Here is a 20235-nt window from a genome sequence, read left to right on the forward strand (position 1 = left end):
GAAATCATATGGATCGGTGATCCGTACGCACGTGCATCAAACCGCTCTAATTATTAGATGCATAGCGCTGACTTCATATCTATACTTCATATGCAAGGTGGTCTATAATTATCCCAACTCATGTTTATAAATGTGCAGATTATGAATCATTTCCAAGCTTGCAACTGGTTTGGATAGTGCGAGATGAAAACGGCTACATATTTTAATCATGATGCATGCGCAGCAACAGCTCAAAGAATAACAAAATACTTATTGCAGTTGACAGTAGGTGAGTACAGACTAATATGTATTGCGGAACTTGTCTGTACTGCCCTTTCCGGTTGCCGTATTGCAATTGGTCAGTCATTTTATCGGCGACTCCATGCTAATTTTATACTGCGGCCTGCCGCTCAAGCTGAAATGTCAAAGTGAAGAAATACGCTGCATGTACGTATGTACAATAGCTCCAGCGGTATATGTTCTTATCCTGCTTTAACCAAATTTACAAATTTAACACTTGCATAAAATTAAGAGGCTCTGAAGCGTGATTTCAATATTACTATAAGTGCAGATCAAAAAGCGAGCCTCATCATCTTATGGTAAACCATGGCGGCACAACAATTTACCGTGGATAGACCGGAAAGATCCTGTGGGAATTTTTCGGAATCGATAAAAAAGTCAGACGCAATTAATTCTAACCGCTCAGCTATGACCAAATCAGTTGCGGAATCAACTAGCGGTTCCGGTGACAGCAGTAAATGTCCACCTACCGATATCCGTAACGCCGTAGCGTCTATTATGCATGGTTATGACTGGACATCAATCCCCTTACCGACCCGCCAAACTCCGGGAGAGAAACGCATTCCCCACGTCAAGAGACCGATGAACGCATTTATGGTATGGGCACAGGCGGCGCGGAAAGAACTGGCCGAAAAGCATCCTCATCTGCACAACGCGGAGTTATCAAAAACACTGGGGATTCTATGGAGGTAAGCGTAATCATGGACGCATACGAAGTAATATACTGCCTTGTGACCTCTTATCGCTTGTCGTTTGTCGATGTTTCATTATCAAATCAAAAAAAATTAATTTGAGAAGTTGTCCAAAAATCGAAGTTTCAGTGATACTGTTATAAAGAATTTTTTAGTTTTTAAAACAAGGAAATCTTGCGGGTAATTTATGAATGCGATTATGCGTTATGTAGCTAGTGTCTCTGGGCTGCTTTAAAATTGTTGGGCGCAGCTTTACCTATGTATTTGTACGGCGTAAAACGATTTTTTTGCTCAGTTTTTAAATGTTTCATTGAATTCATTCTGTTTGCGTCGACATTTCTGTAAAGGGTACGAGTACCCGAGTAGGTAACGAACAAGTTAGACCATCCTGTGCGATACCGGGATCGACTGCTTATTCAGAACGTAATGAGTGTAGATGATAACGATAATCTCCTCGCTCGAGCCTTGTGGACTTTATTGTAAAATTTCCGCTCAACAGAATTACGGCGGTTAATGCAAACGAAATTATAGCGCTAAACAAAACGCTCCTGGAAACGTGCATGCAGGATTACCGCGTACGTATACGGCATATCCTGCACCGTTTTACTGGCTTAAAGGTCATACTCTTAAACCTTCTGCCGCGTTTTCGTCATAATGTGTGGCACAAAGCAGTGTGTTGGTAACAGAGACCATACCTGTAATCAAGAAAATAACTGTATGATGTCAAAATGAATATGACAACCTCTCGCCTTCTGTTATAGCATTAAGCTTGTGGTCGTCCACCAGAAAACTCGGGCTCGCGCTCCTCAACGTCAGTTACATATCAGTGTGTCTGTAATTTGTATCCACGATTTCTTGCTGGGTGTCTTTTTGAAAGACATACTTTGAATACTCCGGTCATCATTCTTTGCTTGAAGTTTAATTATCAATTAACCGTACCGACTCGTACGTGCTAAGTACGAATTTATTATTTTCATCTGTAATTAAGGCACAGTAGGCACAGTAGAAAACAAAAGCCATGGACAATAAGTAGTTGTCCAGTATAAGTATGGTTGAGACCTTTCCATAAAGATGTAGAATGTGGATTATGCACTGCCGCATGCAGCTTACACAGAAAAACTATCCTGTGAAAACGCTCATGATTCCTTGGATTATGTTGTTCACGGATTTTATTTGAATGAAAGAGTTTGAAAACAAGTGTTTTGACTGGATTTTCAATCTTTTGACTGCTTCAACCATTAAGCGTGAATGACAGTGTTGAAAAAATAATACAGAAGTATACCAAGTTTAAAAAGGTCACTCTAGCCGAAACTTATCTCTCGGCGTGGCCAGATAGTTAGTATCCGTTAAATATCATATTTCATTCATTGTGGTTAGAGGAAACCCGCTGAAATCCTCTTTGAGGTTCACTTTTTGCCTGTTGGTTAAAACTTGTTGATAGTAACATCGATATTTAACAAGCTAAAATAGATGACGAAAGTCTATCCATAAATTTGTAAATGCATGTAATAAGTCAATTGGACTAATTTAAGTATTGCACCTGTAGAGTTCAGAGGAGGTTCAAATCGTTTTAGGGATTTGGAAAAATTCGGATCATTGGTCAACAGTGAACACCTCGATACCTCTAAGAGCTCTAACATACACAATTAGTTACGTACTAAAAAGCGATCGAAACCTTTATATGTCCACGCATGGCATAATACACCATATCACTGTATTGCATTTTTGCGCCCTGGCCCGAATTCGAAGCTTCAACGTCCAGATTAAAATTATTGTCTGTATATGCGGCAGCTATACGTACTGAGTTGCACTCTGATCATATTGGCACATTCTAAACATTAAACCGTAAGTATTTAAAGGTGTTAATGTAAGCCTTGCATGTTACCCGTGCTTTTGTACGCATGAAACTGTATAATTGCTCCTCTTTTCGATCGAAAGGCACTGGTTTCGGAACTCACCCGTGATAACAGTGCACGAACATTATCTTGTGCTATAAGTAGTGTTTAGTAATCTGTCAATGACCCCTTTGAGTGCAGAGAAAGGTGGCAAGTCATTTATCCCAAAACCAACACATAATTGTCCTTAAATTATTGATTACAGACCACTGCCGGCTGAATCGGAACCTGCGTGCGCCTCACTGTTTAGCGATTGCATTGTGTGGTTGTGGCAGTAAAGCCCCAACGAGCGAAACCATAATTTCTTTACTACAAAAATTTTGCTTCAAGTTCTCACATCATAAAAATAATTTTTTAGTTTGCCGGGAAGCAACTTTTCGTGCACACATCGCCAGCTTTTATCTGACAGATTGTTTAGGGCTTTGAAAGTTTGTATAAGTTTATTAGGTACGTAAAAGGTAAAAGTAATAGCATATGCGACCACTGGGCACCAAACAAGTACTCTGTAGTTGCCGACTGCAGGTTTAATTAGTCGAACCTTGTACTGCATATCACTGCATTATTATTAGTATTGGTATGAAAGGTTCGACTAATTTGAATTTTGCAAGTGGTTTACATGATTGCTTCTTCATACACCGCATTACGACTTATTAGCACGAATGTGGATCATTAGTCGATTAGCAATTACAGTAGACTGCTTACAGCAGTATTACCGATTATTGACTTAAGCAGAATATTCACAAGCGCAACGATCGATGAAGTTAAGTTTATTCCTATTGTTCGTCATCGATTCAACACATTCATATTGTAAACATTTTACACTCATGTTCGACTTTGGCAGCGAACCGGTCTGTTGTGCTATAATTAAATTGGATAAAACTTCTTGACCCTACTTTTTACTTTGACGCTTACGTATTGATGCTTTGTAATAATTGTTTGCCTAAGAAATGGATGGCTGTTGCAGTTTTTCAATCCACTATCGCGGCACTTTGAGCTTGTGTAATACATGGTCATTTCTTACATGTTATTGTTTATTTTCTTTAACCCGACCTATTGCAATGACATTTTAATATCAATAAATATGAGGGAAAGTGCGGCACTTTGTGTATATGCAAGCTGCAAGATGGACAGTGTAACTATTCAAAGCGATGCCGACATCTCGCCCGGCGCGTGCAGCAAGTTGGAAGTGGAGAGATTTCAAATCGATAAACATTTACACCGCTTGCCGCTCGATTATACGGTTTCCCAGCTTGTGTTGCTACATGGTAGCTGCCTAGCTGTTACACTATCTATAAACTCTGCAGCGCTTTCGAAATACGTAAAAGCACTAAAAATGCAACAGGTAATGCGTGCTTTTGATTTGGACAACAACAGCGTGTGATTCTGAAAGATGAATTTAATATTTTACAAATTACATGATATTTTACACCCAACTCTTACAGTTAATTCTGACATTCGCTGCAAACTCAGACTGTCTCCGCAATAACCATCGATCACCATTACTTGTAGGTAATACTCTCCTAATTTTCAATAAAAGGAAACTGTATGTATATCTTGCAGTTGTAAGTTAATGAAAATTAAGCAGTTCTATGTACAGATAGATTATCATCGTAGCTTGTATTACTTCCTACCTGGTAGAGCAAATACCGCTTTGGGTGTGGATAAAGCAGATTGGTTTGCAATTTGATGCAAAGCAAACCTTTGTTTACCATTGTGAACGCTGGCATAGCAGAATTATTTTGAATTTTTGTTTGATTTTACAATAGGTAAAGCTGGCAGCACGTTTGTAATTTGATTTTCAACTTTTCCTCGATAAGCTTCGCATTCCAGCCACATTTAATCCATTTCTTACGTCTGTTGCCGTAATTTGATCCTGCATGCATGTGCTCAACGCAAATGTGCTTGCCTCCGCATCGCCGAAGTTTTAAATGAAAGTGGTTGAGGCAGGTACTAAAAGGCATCAGAGCAGGACGTATTAAAACCTATTTAACAGATTAAAATATCTGCTCGTTCGGACGGTAGAATGTTGGCAGATTAACTAATACTATTAAGCAGTAGGTAGGATGCATCAGCAGTTATATTGTAATATGAGTAGTTGAGTACTAACAATTGTTAAACGTCATAAATTCGCCGCATACGTAGAATAAGTTCTTTTGATGAATTCCTTTCTTAGTTTTTGGTTTTCAGGAGGATCCGATAAGATCGTTTAATAGATAAATCAATCGTCTCACAAAATTAATTCAAAACTGTATATTTTTGGCCAGGCAAACCGACGACGACAAGAAGCGCGTATTTATTGAAACAGCCGAATATTTACGCCTGCAGCACAAGAAAGACCATCCCGACTATAAATATCAGCCGCGCCGTCGGAAAACAAGCAAACGCTCCACAACTGATATTGCATCCGGAAACGACGACAACGGCCATCTGGCTGGCAGTGAGAAGTCGTCAAAAGCAGTAAAAAAACAGCGCAAAATATACACATCACTCAGCAATGTTTATGACGCCGTCCAAGAGCGCGATGCCTGCACACCGACATCGTCATTGTCCAATAGCTCGCACGAATCAGCCAATTCCCCCGCAGCACTGACATCGCAGCATCCACCTGTAACGGATGTCCTCTCTCTCATGATGACCTCCCCGCCATCTAAGCACATCTTTCCAACCGGCGCCGCACCGTCAAACTGTTTTGACGCTAGCAGTCTAATCAAACGGAACGCATATGTCCGTGAGGAAAAAAACGGTAGGTGAAGTAAATATTCCACTCGCAAATTAGCCGCAGCTGCCTCATTAAACTGTCGCCAGCGTGCAATTTTTGACATGCGCGAATGTCACACTGCGACCATATTCGTACACAACCGATTCATATGGTTGGCTTTTTGTCAGGCCTCAATGATTTACCACCACCACCAAATCATCATCAGCCAATGGAATTTTTCACCACAGCCAGTTGCAGCTACCAAAATTCCGCGCATTTGACACCAGCAGCAGCCGGTCCGCTCGACGGCAATCTAAACGCTCCGTCAATGGACAATTTGGATGATGGGGAATTTGAACGCTACTTTACACCGGTGCAAATGGATAAAGGTCACTTTGGATCCAATACCGTCACCAACTGGATGGGTCGGTATTGCTATCCCAGCGAACAGTACAGCAACAAATTCCCTACGGAAATGGAGAAGAATTGCAGCGATGTTCCTCCCAATGCCATGTACATCCACAATAATCGCCATTCAGGACAGTGTTTCGGAAATTTTCATCCGAACATGCTGAGCGAACCGCAACCAGTAGTGCACACATTGTATACTCACATTGCCGAACTGCCACTAACGCGATCTGGACCGCCTGCCAGCAGTGCCGACTGGCAAAACCTTAACTGAAAACATTCAGATTCTTTGCTTTTATTTTTCGAAGGCTAATTTAAGTGTTTATTAGCAGGGCTTTTACTTTTCGAAATCTATTCGTATAGTAATACAATTTTGCCGGTTAATCAAGATGTATCAAGTGTTCTTATTTTACAGATGCCGCTTAACCTTTCTGCTGAATATCCATTGCTTGTTTGTCATGTTGTGTACATTAAGTAGTTCGTTTTCCTTCCTGAAGTATCCTTCTGTTTTGTTCTAGTTTACCGTTTTGTTGTAATGACGTCAAGTTTAAGTACGATTTGTTGGTGCATACGGGAACTATCTGTATAGCCAATGATTTTTAATGTCGAATTATGAAGAAGAACTTCGTATTAACATCGATATACTTGTGTGCGCTTGCATTTATGTATTAATGCGCAGTTTATCGTATAGAATCAGCTATTGTTTCTGCATAATTTTAGCAATTGTCTGCTTCATTTGCATATACCCCAATCATCGGTCGCGTAAAAAGCAAGAATTTTAATCAGAGCTTTAAACTCATTTAGAAATGTAAAAAAAGTGTGAATGACTTCTCACCTCGATGCACTCTCTCCCATCGCTGTTGGTATGTCTTTAACTCGGCCAGTCTGTTTAATCGGAAAAAAATCGTGATAAGGTTAGAAACACCTTTTCGTTAAGAAAAAATATGTGTACCAGCTTAATTTTATGATGCACTGCATGGTAAATGCATCTTGCCGTTGTAGTTCACTAGGCTAAAGCCGCAGCAGGAAACATATGGACACCACATAAACGTCGAAGATGGTATCCATTGCCATCCGCTGATCCGCTTATAATGTTATACGTGATGGCTTCCATGAGCGGCCGCGAGCACGGATACGCTTCCTTGCACACGGCATGACTGCAGTCCGCTGCCGATCGTTGACATAAATTTCACATTTACCACAAAATTAATAAAGTGTAACACCCGACACATGTTGGCGGTGCACTAATTTGAAGAAGAGCCGAATGGTAACGCGCATGTCTGCGATTTGTAAATTTGCCGCCTGTCCAGTAGCCGCTCATCTGGGTAGGATAGAATGGATGGAATATTTTAAGGTTACGCTCAGCAAAGGAAAGGCGATTATAGATGGCTCGCGTTTCGAATAAAAACAACCATTAAAAATTAACGCCAGATCAGTCATACTCAGCCCACAGCTTAAATAATTATTAATCTCGTAATATGCATGTCCATATTGTTTGACCAAAAGTAAGTATAAACAGCCAGCAGATCATCTACGATCCGTAGACTACGGCAGCAAGTAATAAATTGTATCTACTGTATACGCTTTAAGTGTAGCATTCGGCCTGGCCTGCGCAGGTAGTTAGAAACTGAACTTAAAAAAAAATTAATCATTAAAAAACAAGAAGTGCCCCACAGCGGCGGTAAATGTCATAATGCCAAATTTACAGGCATAACTTTGAAAACTGCTGCCGAAAATACAGCACATGAGGTTGCACAATATCCGGCACATCCGGGTGCGCATAGAAGATGAACGCCTGGAATACATAACATGCTTGAATAAAACGCTAAACTTATTTTAGCGGATGATTACGAGTTGCTAGGGATAGCTTGATATTACAAACAAACAAACAAAACAGCTTAAATTTTGTGTAAAAAAACACCTTTGTGTTGCGAAAATTCCTGGAGTATGCTCGCATTAAGGGTTTGAGTTTTCTTAACAGAAAGTGGTTGTTGCCGCTGCTTTCTAAAGTTTTGGAGATTTCGAATAGATTTCGGTGATGCAAAATAACCGACCAGTTGTCAATGTTGCATGCTTACTTTGTTACCTTGACGATTCAGATATTTTAAATGTTTGTTGGAGCAATGGTCCTTTTAAGGACTACACTGTAGCTGTATATCTACGCAACAACAACAACAACAAACAAAACAAACCACAGCTCAAAAACATTTTGATACTTTTTCACTATTGTTAAGCTACTACTACTGTTATTGTTATGTTCCCAACAACAACTTATAGTACTATCTGTACTACTATAGCTATAGTACTACTAATTACTTGGATTCTGCTACTTAATTAAAAAAATTATTTTCAAAGTTATCAAATCCCCTTGTTTTGCATTATTTCATTAATTTATAAAGCTGCCGGCTCTTATAATTTGCATATTGCATATCTACAAACAAAAATTAGATTAAGTAGTCACTGCAGTATTTCACCAACATTAAGCATTATTCATGAAACAGCTCAGCGTTCCCAACACAAACTACAGACGCACTGACAAATGTTGAACGTATACAAATTAATGCTCATCTTTTTCGTAATATCTATTCAACACTTTGTACTTAAAAACCCCTCCTCCCGTTTAAATACTTTCGTGGTCAGATTGTTCCTAGATCATGGTTCCAGTATAAAATAATTAATTTTTCTGGAAATAACCCATGAGTAAAATAACAAAGACTTAGAAGTCTCTAATTTTTATCGAATAATGTAAGTCTCTATATATACATAAGTCTCTAATTATATCGAATTTGTATTTCTCTGATTTTGTATAACGGATTTGCGTAGTTTAAACAATGGATTTTGTATTTCTCGCTGTAAAAATTTATACTTTGCGGACGGTACAAATCACAACGAAGTCGAAAGATGTGGGCAAGAAATGAATATCATAAATTAAAAATTATAATTACGTAATTATTACTACAACTACCAATTCTTAATGTACTCATAATTACATTTTTACTTAGGTAATTGCTACCGGGACAAGTGATTACATAAATCCTGGTATTACTTCAGTAGGAAACAAAATCTGGACAATCTACCAAGTAACTGGCTAGCGTCACAAAAGGAGTACTCATACCATATGATTTTGGCAGCTACTATAGGGTTAGTGCTAGTAAAAATTTATTATTTTGATCTTTGTGGTAATAAATTCAGTAAATTTGTAGTACAATATTTTCCATAGACACAGTCCAAACTTTCATGTTTTCACATTTCCCTTGTTTTAAAAACCGAATACCTTCTTAAAAATTACAGACAGGATTTAATCTGATCCATATGTCGTGAATAGACCGTTTCCCACTTAGCGCAAAAGATAGCCATGATCTTCTCATGCCTTTTGCGACGATTTAACATTTGTTTAGAATATACTGTTGCAGCATCGACATACAGCAGGAATTGTTAATGCATATGATGTGTTTGTGATATGGGAACTGCCAGAAAAGTGTCCAGCTCGCAGTTGTTTCCAGCAGCTTCAATGAAAATTGTTCGTAGTAAGGAAGAAGCATACGATTACCTTTTCAAAGGTGATTAAGACGAAAAAGTTAATACCTTACAAAGTTTACACGGAAAGTAGCTAAATCGATTTTAATATGTGTAACCTGCACCAGATTTGCTCCAGTTAAATGCAAAACAGATATGTCTATGGTAGAATTACTGTGTGCATGATAATATTTAAGTCTATCGTGTTATACAACGTTTAAACAGAACAGCTTACATACAGGTTGCGCTTTTTGCTAATTTCTCAGTTTTAGTCGTCATCATTGGAGACTCCGGAGTAGGAAAAAGTAATCTTCTTTCAAGATTCACGAAAAATGAATTCAACCACGAATACAATATACGAAGTACAATCGGAGTGGAATTCGCTGCTCGAATTGTTGAAATAGAGGGACACCTGATAAAGGTCAGTCTGACTCTGCACCTACCTGTTCATTCTTGCAGCTGCATTTTACAGCTGCAGCAGATTCAAGCAATTTTTAAAGACAATATAAAAATGTTTGTTGACTGGTATAACAATGCATAGAGCTGCATAATGGGCAGTGTTATGGTAGTAATTATTATGGACTTGTTGTCACTTGCAAGACCATGCAACGTGAAACTTAATCAGACTTCTTCTACTTTTTGGCTGTTTTGAATTGGCAATCGTGCGTTCACCGAAGTTGTTGAAACATGCTTTGAATTTCCCAATTAGGCGCAGTTCTGGGATACAGCCGGTCAGGAAAGATTCCGTGCAATAGGCAGCGCGTGAGTATGAATGATGAGAAAGTAAAGTTATCTCTTTTTATAAATATCTTTTTGTAATTGTAATTTTCTTTTAGATATTACCGCGGAGCAATGGGTGCCCTTCTAGTGTTTGATATAACGAATTTTTCCTCATTTGATAACGCTGACGCTTGGCTTAAAGATTTTCGCAATTCAACAAGTGATGATGTTGTTGTTATGCTTATTGGGAATAAAAGTGACCTTCAGGCCAGAAGAACAGTATCGACTCAGCAAGCCCTGGCATATGCAGGTACTGTAACAGACACTTCCGATAGAATGTACAGTACTTGCCGTATAAGCCAGACTGCGTTATAACCAGAGTTTTTCAGATCGTAAAGGAATATCTTACATGGAAACGTCTGCACGCGACACAGCCTACGTGGAGAAAGCATTTTTTGCGCTATTAACAGACATCTATCACAGATTTGTACTAAAGCTCCACCAGTCACGCAGTGTGTTGTTAACGGATACTGTTATTCTGAACAGTAATTCTAATACCGGAAAGCAACCCGATTTAGGCGCCGGTGACCAGTCTCAAAACAACGCATCTAAAAAATGCTGTTGAAAAAATATAAAAAAAATTAAAACAACAACTCTCACGCGGTTAATTCTTAAAGATCACAAGGCTCTGCTGAATGGACTCAAACAGTTTCACAACTCCCTCTGGTACTCGCAGCTCCCCGGAAATGTCATTTAGATACGAACGTTGAACTTTAATAACGACACTCTCCAACATGACCCTTAGCGATGACTTGATCGACTGGCGCTCTTCTTCACTGATGTCAGCTTCCATAAGAGACGTCTGAGCGTCTGTTAGTTCTTTTACTATCATCAGGCAGTTCGTCAGGGAAGACTCTTCCTTTTCCCAATCTTTTTCTCTAACGGAATGCCGATATGCTTTCTGCAGTTTCTGCACAACAGATTCCAGCACTTCTTTTCGCTCACTTCCTGGGACAGTTGTCATTTCAGCTGCTTGCAGCTTGCCATACAAATACCAAATTCGGGAGTTATCAGGAATTTTCGCAGTAACCGCGCCCATAAGGGTTTTCACTTTGGCTAATAAACGCGTGGCCGATGCACCTTGGAGATCCGTAACACCCCCGACGACAGCAGCTACCAACAGGGCCAGCGCTTCAGCATTCACACTTCCCCGTAATTCCAATAAACGATGAAAAGCATGGATTTCTTCATCAAAATCCTTAACACGCTGACACGCATTCTGATAATTATCCCATATATTCCAGTTCTCGAAATTGGTTTTAACTGACTCACGAAGAATTTTGTAAGCTTTTTGGTCATTTCCGAGATGTAACGCAATCGAGCCCAGGTTATTCCAAGCTAACCTGCAACATACAACTTTGGATAACGCCATGAGTCCACTTTGCGGAAGAAAAATGGATTTATACGCATCAGAGAATTTCTAACAGTCTATTAATTAAAATCACCGCTGATTTGCAAATTCACACAAACTCACGAATTGTCCGGGTCAAGGCTAATACAGCGCCGGAAGGCTGTTTCCGCCGAACCGTATTCTTTCAGTTTCACCAGCGCATATCCCAGAAGGAACCACGTGCCTGATTCGACGGCGTTCACTTCTAAACCTTCTCGCAAAACTTTCACAGCCTCGGTGAATTCTTTTCGTTTAATGTACAACCGTCCCAGGTCTTTCCGCGACCGGAAACTACGATGTTTCGACAGTTCCCAAGCTTTATCGTAACACTCCACATCTTCTCGCAGATCTCCCAACCGACACCACATCGATGGCAGTGGACGGGCCGCCAGTTCCTTCACAATCAAATCTTCTGCCTTGACTTTTTGACCGACGCGCTGATAACACTCAATGACATCTTCCCATAATTCCATCGAAGTAAAAATATTCACAGCATCCCTTGTGCATCCATTGAGCAGAAGCGCGTAGCCCAGTTCCTGCTGTATTTTCCAGAAAGGTGGCAAATTTACCGCCAGAGCCAGATTTTCTCGTTCGGAGAAACTGGCACCGTCCGCTGAATTATAAGCGGTCAAGAGGGTTTCCAACTGCTGCATAGCACGCAGCGTTTTGCGTACTTTGTCCACTTCCAACTTTGATCGCTGGAACAGGGCTGTGGCCTGGATGGAGTAGGGTGGCCGGGATCGGAGGATGAATTCAATGAATGCCATGATCTCCTCATCCTGCAGATTCTGTTTCGCTTGACGGCGGTGCAAAAGAAGACCTTCGGATAAAAGCACTGCAGCTTCGTGGTCTTGTAAATGACGCTGTGGAAGGTCTTCCGCTAACGTTCGCACAGGAAGTAATGTGTCATCGTCTAGTGGAACATTATGCGGCAAATTGCGCCACTCCACATCGGTGTCATGTCTGCAAGTCACTCAAAATAAGCGAAAGCGAACACATTTCGTTATTCAATGCAATTATTTTCAAAATGTGAAAATAAGAATTTTCTATCCAAATCTGATTAATTCACACCAAAGCGCAAAATTAATGCAAACACTCCTATGTAAGGAAAATGCATTCACTAATTCACACAATAAGTCACTAAGTGACTAATTCACACAATTTCGTACCCCGTTTTCTTCACAGTGTTATCGTTGCCCACATCCACAACTAATTGCGCATAATCTTTTTCCTGAAACCGCGTCCGTTTGCCCAGGATCCCAGTAATACTCGAAGATACCTTCGCCAGCTTTTGTGCTTTTTGAATAAGGAATGTCGCCTTGGCGAAATCTTGATAATATGCGGCAATGTGGCACATTATCAGGTAATATTCAACTTTATTCCTGACATCACATTCGGCTGTTAATGATTCATCGTTGTCCACAATCGCGGAAATCTTCTGGACATTTTCGTATAGCTGCGGCAACGATTCTTCCAACAAATTCTGTTGCATCCAGTAAATCTTAACGAGCTCCAGAAGATACTGAAATTTCGATGTGGTACGTGTGAGGCTCTCTAAGATTTTCAAGGCGATCACAAGATTCGACGGACTTCGGCAGAGATGGTAAGCAGGTTCCGCATCGCCAAGGTATTTTCGGGCGAGTTCGTCGTGCACTGATGGAACCGTTGCAGGCGGGCCAGTCCAGTTGTCGCGAAGAAAAGTAGAGGAGGCTTCCTTTGCCAGTTGGAAAGATTCGACTGGATTCTCCGTGATCCATTTTACCGCTTCAGCATGGTCGAAGTTTTCGGTGAAAACACTTGTCAAGATTAACTCTTTCATACTGTTCATGGTATTCGTATTCGAACAGCACAAATTTCATAAATTAAATTTTTCCCAGCACTTTACTAAATTCGCCAGAAAAGTAGAAGAGTCGTCAGATTCTAGGCTAAACAAAAATGCAGCACTCCAAATTTTTCCCTTTTAGTTATTGCGCAATGTTCATATGTCAACAGGAATGCCGCCCAAGGAGGGTTGCATGACCGGCACTGCCGTATCATCCTACTCTATGAGTTGATGGGTTGATCATGATGGGCTGTGATATTGATTCCACATAAAAGCCGACAGGAAGTCCCTCAAAGTCTCAAACTAAATACAGTAATTAAAAATTGTAAACGTGATTGTAAAGGGCACTTCGTACTGTATTGTAATACGAGTACAGTAATTATTGTTCTATCATCTATGTGTTGCAGAAGCACATAAGTACGCAAATGCAGTACCTATAGAGTAAGTACTGTAGGGGAAAAGGCACCCGCGAACTGTAGAAGTATTCTTTTCCTTTTTGAATGTTTTATGAAGAAAACTTTATATGCAAGAAAACATTGTACAAGGATTTGAGGAAGCAACCGAGGTAGTAATGGTAAGCCGAAAAGACCGGCCCGCTTCTCTTTACTTCACACAAATTTTTTATTTTGTGGGTGGTATATCGGTATACCGAATACACACTTAATATAAATTATTATATATTGAAAACAGTATATTGAAATAGTAAGTTGAAATAGTAAATTAAAACAGTAAGTAGCGCAGCAAATAATTATAAGTACTGTACTAGCGCCACTTTTTCCACTTGTATGCGCGTAGAAACCGGTTCATGCGGAAAAACGAACTGTTTTTATAGATATTCTATAGTTGATTAAGTAATTAGAAATCCAATTACTGTACCAAAAAATGAAGCTGTCAGCCACATCTTGCTGAAAATAATAAATACTTATCAAATTACGGTAATTTAATTGTTAGTGATAAATTTATGAACATATGGTACAACGTGATACTTGTACCTGTAGATTACGCCCTTGGAAATACTAACCATACGGGTATACGATATCTATATTATTATATTTTCGGTTGTTTTACCAATTTTCTGCAACAAGCTAAAGCCATTACGGAAAAAATGACGCGTACAACTGTGAAAAAAATCGCAAGAAAGAGCACGACTTAAGCAAAAATGTGAAACTGTAAATAGCCAGAGAATTTGTACAAACCGGGAGACGTTGCTTCAAACGATAGAAGTACAGCAGTTATACATGCAAAATTGCATGCAAAATTGAATATAAATATCTACTGCACATTTACAATGTAATTTGTACCGTTGAAGTATCCTGCTACTGCTGATTTGTGCAAACATTCCTACGTTTAAAATTTGGTTGTTAGTAATATAAATATGCTGGTCAATTTTGCTAGCAATTTAAACTTCTGGGATACTTAATCGGCCGCAATTATGGATCATTTTGCAGTCAGCGGAGTTTGTAGCTACATTTGTATAGATATTCGTAATTTTATTTTTTTTTCGACTACGGTATGCTGCTTGATTCATCGTTAACACACCTGATGCACGCACAAAAATAATTTGTATTAAACAAATGTTGCGTTTGTCATAATTATTATTTATCCACGCACTCGCAAGTAGTAAATACAGCATGCAAAAACGCTCGTACTGTAAATACATTCACTATAAATTGTATGTACATACGAATCCATGCAAAATTCAATCGCAATGCGTCCGTTCCTGCATAAAATAATTATTATCATTTTCATCACCATTCTTTTTCAGCCTTTTCATGCCAGTGTATCATAAGAGTGTATACTGTGTACATACTGGAATTGATTACGTCATAAATAATGCATCGTTATTATTGCTCGGCATATTTTCCCGTAGAGCAACTACGGTGCATACTATTTTGAGAAAATGGAAATGTACTTAAATTTTAATGTACTGTAGATGGAAGGAGCATACAGTTTTGCTTGAGCTACCGGTAGTTTTTGACTCAACCATCCACTCATACAGCCGGAAAATTTTATCGCTTTTTGCTGCACCAGCAAGTAGGTACCGCGTTACACGACTCGATCGATCACATGAGAAACAGTAGGAAATGTGCGGCTGTCTCAAGTGCCTCGAGCCAGCTCACCAAAACAGTGCAAGCCGATGCCAGACGAACAACTTTACCAAACATAAAAACAAGGACGCTATATCGTTTAACGCGATGATAAGACAAGATTACACCAGCAAGTTTATACTGAGTTTACATTACAAATCGTAAACGCTAATTGCTTGAATGCCAACACACAACTGCTGGCACTTAATGCAAAAACGAGTCCAGAAAACGTCCAAATTAGTGTCCAAATGTACAGTCCGCTGCAAAATCCAAAATCAAAAGCAATGCGTAAATTGTAAAAGTTTTTAACTGGCCAGCAATCAACAACGAAGCCATAACAAAAACAACGCAAAAAGCACTACTTTATTTATCCTTGAGTTCGCTTACAGAGAAAAAATGGAATCAATATTTCGAGATCATTTAGACGATTTTGGTCCAGCTTCCTCGCTTCGATGATTATGCTCCGTATTTTGCAACTAAAAATTTAATGGTTTGTGAAGTTCTGAAATCTGAATGCAAAATATTGTATCGGAAATCAGAAAAGTTATTACCTTGGTCACGATTTTCCTGGTTTGCCCGGAAGCATCGAAGTGGTTTGTGTGCTGTTCCGCTTCCTTTTTGGTGCGCTGCTTCCCGGAATGCCCACTGTAAACGTATTTGTCCTGGTCATAATTGTAGTGCTCATACTCGTCAAAATGGGACTCCGACATGGTTAACGCTGGAAGCAATAAAGGAAGGTAAAGGTCAAAGAAAATATAATAAGCAAGCAGGTAATAAACACGAACGCTATTGCAGCTGGAAACGAAAAGCCTTCCAAAGGTTTTAAGGCTGAGTGACTGGTTTGTTGTCGTTCAATTTCGTTTGCGTTTCCACTTTCCAGTGTTGGAGCAGCAGTACGATGCATATGTACAGTATAGTACTATCGTGCGATATTTGTTCCCCGCCCCTCAGAATATCAACGGTGGCAGTGGATATTTATTAAACAGTGAATCATGGATGTGTACCGCTGTACGAGTTACCTGCGTATGTTTCTGTTCGACTTTTTAATTAAAATATTAATAGTGTACTTGTACCCGCTACCGGCATCTAATACAGCCGTTATTTAATTGTACAGTAAAGCACTGAAAAATCTGAAAATCTACCAATAGGAAACTGGAAAATGTCTCACAGAATGATTAGTTTAGCCTACCTAGTACCTACATTAATGGTGTACAGTACGATTTGGGGTTGAAACACCGGTGCCACTCTAGTATACCCAGATGCCAGATGGTAATAATTATTACTACTTCGTATTGAATATTTCCCATTTTAATTGCTTAACTCTGGTTAACATTAATGATGACGCGCCTCTGGTCCTTGCACTGTTGTACAATACATATGATTATCAAGATGACATACGAAACTGGGGCTTAAAATTTGAATAAAACTAGAAATCTTTTAACCCGTATGCGGTAACTGCTAATAAACAAAATTAATGAATTAAGGAGCGTGAGTGACCTTTATTGCCCATAATAATATGCATTTTAACGATCCAGAAATGTTTAAAGTATATTTTTCGTGTGCTGAACAAACTCATTGTGTATGGGATTGTTTTGTAGGCAAATAAAGTTCTACAAAACCTCATGGCGTACTATTTATTTTATTTCACATTAGAAATGCACTATCAGCCATTTTTTGTATCTTTGTAACTGGTTCAGCAGAAGTACAGTATTACCAATAATCAAGGCATTTCGTGAGAAACGAGAATATAATCTTATCCTTTCAAATCATAATAAATTATATAATTATTTATTACGTTTCGATAGCTCATAAAATATAAAATTAACTGGTATAAACGAAAACATTTTTATTAATTGCATTCACTGAAGGCAGTTGATTGTGACCCATTTTGTGAGTTTCGTCCCAGACTGTTCCAAGATGTCACATGCTCCCTTAGTGGTTTTGCGGGTAAGCTGGACGCCGATGCAGTTTTACTTTGCTTTGTACCCAGCTTTCTTACGAACGGAGTTGCCGTGCGAACATCATCACCACTGGACACTCGTCGGGATCCATCGTCTACTCCAGAACATGACTGGGATACTGTAACTATATCGACAGATAAACTGCCGATGGATTTTCCTCGGGATAGGGTCTGGAAGCTAGACGATTTTGTACTGCAGTTGAAGGGCACCGGGAGATTTGCCACAATGTTGCGTATGACTTGATCGCTTTCTTTCAGATTGTTAACATAGTAGTGCATATCCTCGTGGACACTGAAACGAAGTCTACAAAAGCTAACGCTAGAATATACAAAATAACCAGCATGAATAAAAAAGAATTTTTAGTCTTTTTATTCGTGATCACAAGTATTAAATGCATTAGCATCGCAAGCTTGGAATTCAGTTCGAAACACATGTGCCAGTTACATAAGTTCATTACTTCCTATTATTTCCGGTGAGCACTATAAAATACAGACAAATAACCGTCTATTAATTACGCAATTTACGCTGCGCTGCGCAGTAATTTTTACTCCTGGTCGGAATCTGACTGTGAGATCTGAACTGACAGGGACGACTGCTCTATAGCTTCACTTTTTGGAGCTGGACAAGTAAGAGAACATTATCGGGCAAATGGGACACATGGAACCACAAACATTTTTGTCGCTCTTCGAAGCACTGCTGCTGCAGGTTTTCCGTGATGGATGTCGTGAAGGACTAAAAACGTCCGTATGGAAGAAATCTTGCATGCATTCTAAAGCTACTAATATAGTATGCACAACTCTCTGTAGGCAGTAAGCACCATAATTAACTTACTCAGTTCCCGTTGGTTTGCCGATGTGCAGGTTGCGCTTTTCTCTCTTGAGTACGACACCGGCGGCCGAACCTGCGATAACAAAAATGTTCTGCGAATTCCTGTATTTATCGTACTATATCCACCTTTTAACAAAGTAAAATTGCTGAAACCTGGTTGTAAAATCTACAAATTGTAGTTATTCACTTTCGAAACATTTCCCACTGCAATACTGAATTGGGAGAAATAAGCTTACCCTCCGAACTGGAGGCAACTGTCACTTCTTGCGACAATTCGGCAGTGGAAGTCGATTTCCGCGATCGTTCTTCCGAACAGGCTCGCCGTGACCTTATCCCGGCAAACCTTGGCACTGACGCTCCGCTTAACGACTTTACAGATGGACAAATTTCGCCTGCGAAAGATTTATCGACAAATTGTAATGCATGCTTCATGCTGTACGTGTTAAAATTTTTTCATATCACAATAATTATCAAATCCACTACCATTATACGGTATAGACGTATAGTGCTGTTGCATCATAACTTGCATTAAATTTTTGAACGTTAATTGATAACAGATGATGCTACAGATCTTTCATGATTACGTAGTGTCTGATGGTTTCCATAAGTTACATATCTAGATCTTTTTTTGTGCATTTATCTTATTGTTAGCCCTAACAAAATTTGTTACATACGTTGGGCAAATCTGCGGATTTTCATGGAGAAATCGCCCAGATCTCTATGCCTTCCTAGCAAGTACAAACTGATCCGCAGCTGTTCCTTTTCGTAGAAAACATCGCTTTCCGTTATCAGCACTGTTAATTCATCCCGGGGAATGGACAGTAAGCGAAATTTATAAATAAAGGAATCCAGAGTATTCCGTAGCGTTTTCTCCCTGTCGCCGCCCGGAGCGATCTCGGCCAATCGCGAGCGACCCCAGTGCAGCACCGCATCGAAGACTTCTCTTTCTGTCACGCCGGTAAACACATCGCAGTCCAGCAACTGACTAATGAAATTAGCTTTGGTGCGCAGGAACTGTTGCTCTTTGATTATTTCGAACGTGCGCTGCTCTAACACGCCCGTACACAGCGGAAATAAATCATTCAAACCGAGATCAAGAGCGTGCTGAAAAAGATAGATAACATGTTTGGCATGGCCACGCGGAATGCGTCGCAAGATGAAATCTTTGGTCAGATCGTACAGTGGCTCCACTTCGAACTTCTTCGCGGCGAACAACAGCCGGGTCACCTGTTGCACATTGCGCGGTAAGTCCACGTCTCCGGTGTAAATGTACCGGACAACGGCCTGAAACGCCTCGGCAGGCACATTGGGATCCGTCAGCACGATTTCCCGATATTTCTCGTGCTGAAGCATTTCAGCAAAATGTTTATTGCGCGTGGCCAACACCAGGCGATGGGCGGAAACGGTGACGTGGGAGCCAATGAGATTCTTGAGGAGAAAATCCACATCCGTGTAACCGGACAATCCCGGATCGGTTAATAAATCACTCATCCAGCGATGATAGTCAAAGGGAAAGTCATCGCCTTTCTCCGAAGGCGAAGACAGGCGTTCGTGCGACTTAAAGGTCACGATGGAATCTGCATCCGTGTCAAATTCAATGTCATCCTGCTGACTGTCGGGATTTGACATCTTTAAAACTATGCGTAACCATTAAAGCGCCATTTAGCTATGCGTTAAGGCATTTATAAGATGTTTTTGCGCTTGCCTACGATCGTCAAGGGGTGCAGTGAGCTTTTTAAAAATGTGGAACGCAGCCGAACTGGTTCAGATCATACTAAGCACGACGGTCGCAATCATTACACTATCCGACCCGTTATAAAATGATAATGACAAATTTTAATGTATTTTTTCCTGATACGCAAGGTAATGGCCAAGCCTG

The 20235-nt window shown here is 39.9% G+C and overlaps 3 protein-coding genes across 4 annotated transcripts; 1 reads left to right on the forward strand and 2 right to left on the reverse strand.

The window, feature by feature from the left end:
* The first annotated feature begins 435 nt into the window (after window positions 1-435).
* LOC129583720 (transcription factor Sox-10-like) lies at window positions 436-10861 on the forward strand. Its single transcript, XM_055475652.1, has 8 exons — window positions 436-968; window positions 5131-5609; window positions 5753-6230; window positions 9459-9532; window positions 9761-9909; window positions 10198-10250; window positions 10325-10518; window positions 10598-10861. Exons 1-8 carry the CDS (start codon window positions 586-588, stop codon window positions 10831-10833), a joined length of 2046 nt encoding a protein of 681 aa, XP_055331627.1. The 5' UTR covers window positions 436-585; the 3' UTR covers window positions 10834-10861.
* Window positions 10711-13645, reverse strand: LOC129583541 (tetratricopeptide repeat protein 27-like). The gene is made up of 3 exons (XM_055475361.1): window positions 12828-13645; window positions 11743-12621; window positions 10711-11611 (listed from the first exon to the last, which is right to left on the reverse strand). Exons 1-3 carry the CDS (start codon window positions 13484-13486, stop codon window positions 10873-10875), a joined length of 2277 nt encoding a protein of 758 aa, XP_055331336.1. The 5' UTR covers window positions 13487-13645; the 3' UTR covers window positions 10711-10872.
* A 3553-nt stretch (window positions 13646-17198) lies between these two features.
* On the reverse strand, window positions 17199-20096 carry LOC129583672 (uncharacterized). 2 transcript variants are annotated; one of them, XM_055475570.1, is made up of 4 exons: window positions 19031-20096; window positions 18593-18748; window positions 18360-18429; window positions 17199-17831 (listed from the first exon to the last, which is right to left on the reverse strand). In XM_055475570.1, exons 1-4 carry the CDS (start codon window positions 19983-19985, stop codon window positions 17417-17419), a joined length of 1596 nt encoding a protein of 531 aa, XP_055331545.1. In that variant the 5' UTR covers window positions 19986-20096; the 3' UTR covers window positions 17199-17416. The 2 variants fall into 2 exon arrangements, with proteins under 2 accessions (XP_055331545.1, XP_055331546.1); XM_055475571.1 differs by having other exon boundaries at window positions 17806-18260.
* Between the last annotated feature and the right edge of the window lie 139 nt (window positions 20097-20235).

The sequence above is a fragment of the Paramacrobiotus metropolitanus genome, unplaced genomic scaffold, assembly GCF_019649055.1.
Source record: "Paramacrobiotus metropolitanus isolate TYO unplaced genomic scaffold, Prichtersi_v1.0 Parri_scaffold0000011, whole genome shotgun sequence".
NCBI classification, from domain to species: domain Eukaryota; kingdom Metazoa; phylum Tardigrada; class Eutardigrada; order Parachela; family Macrobiotidae; genus Paramacrobiotus; species Paramacrobiotus metropolitanus.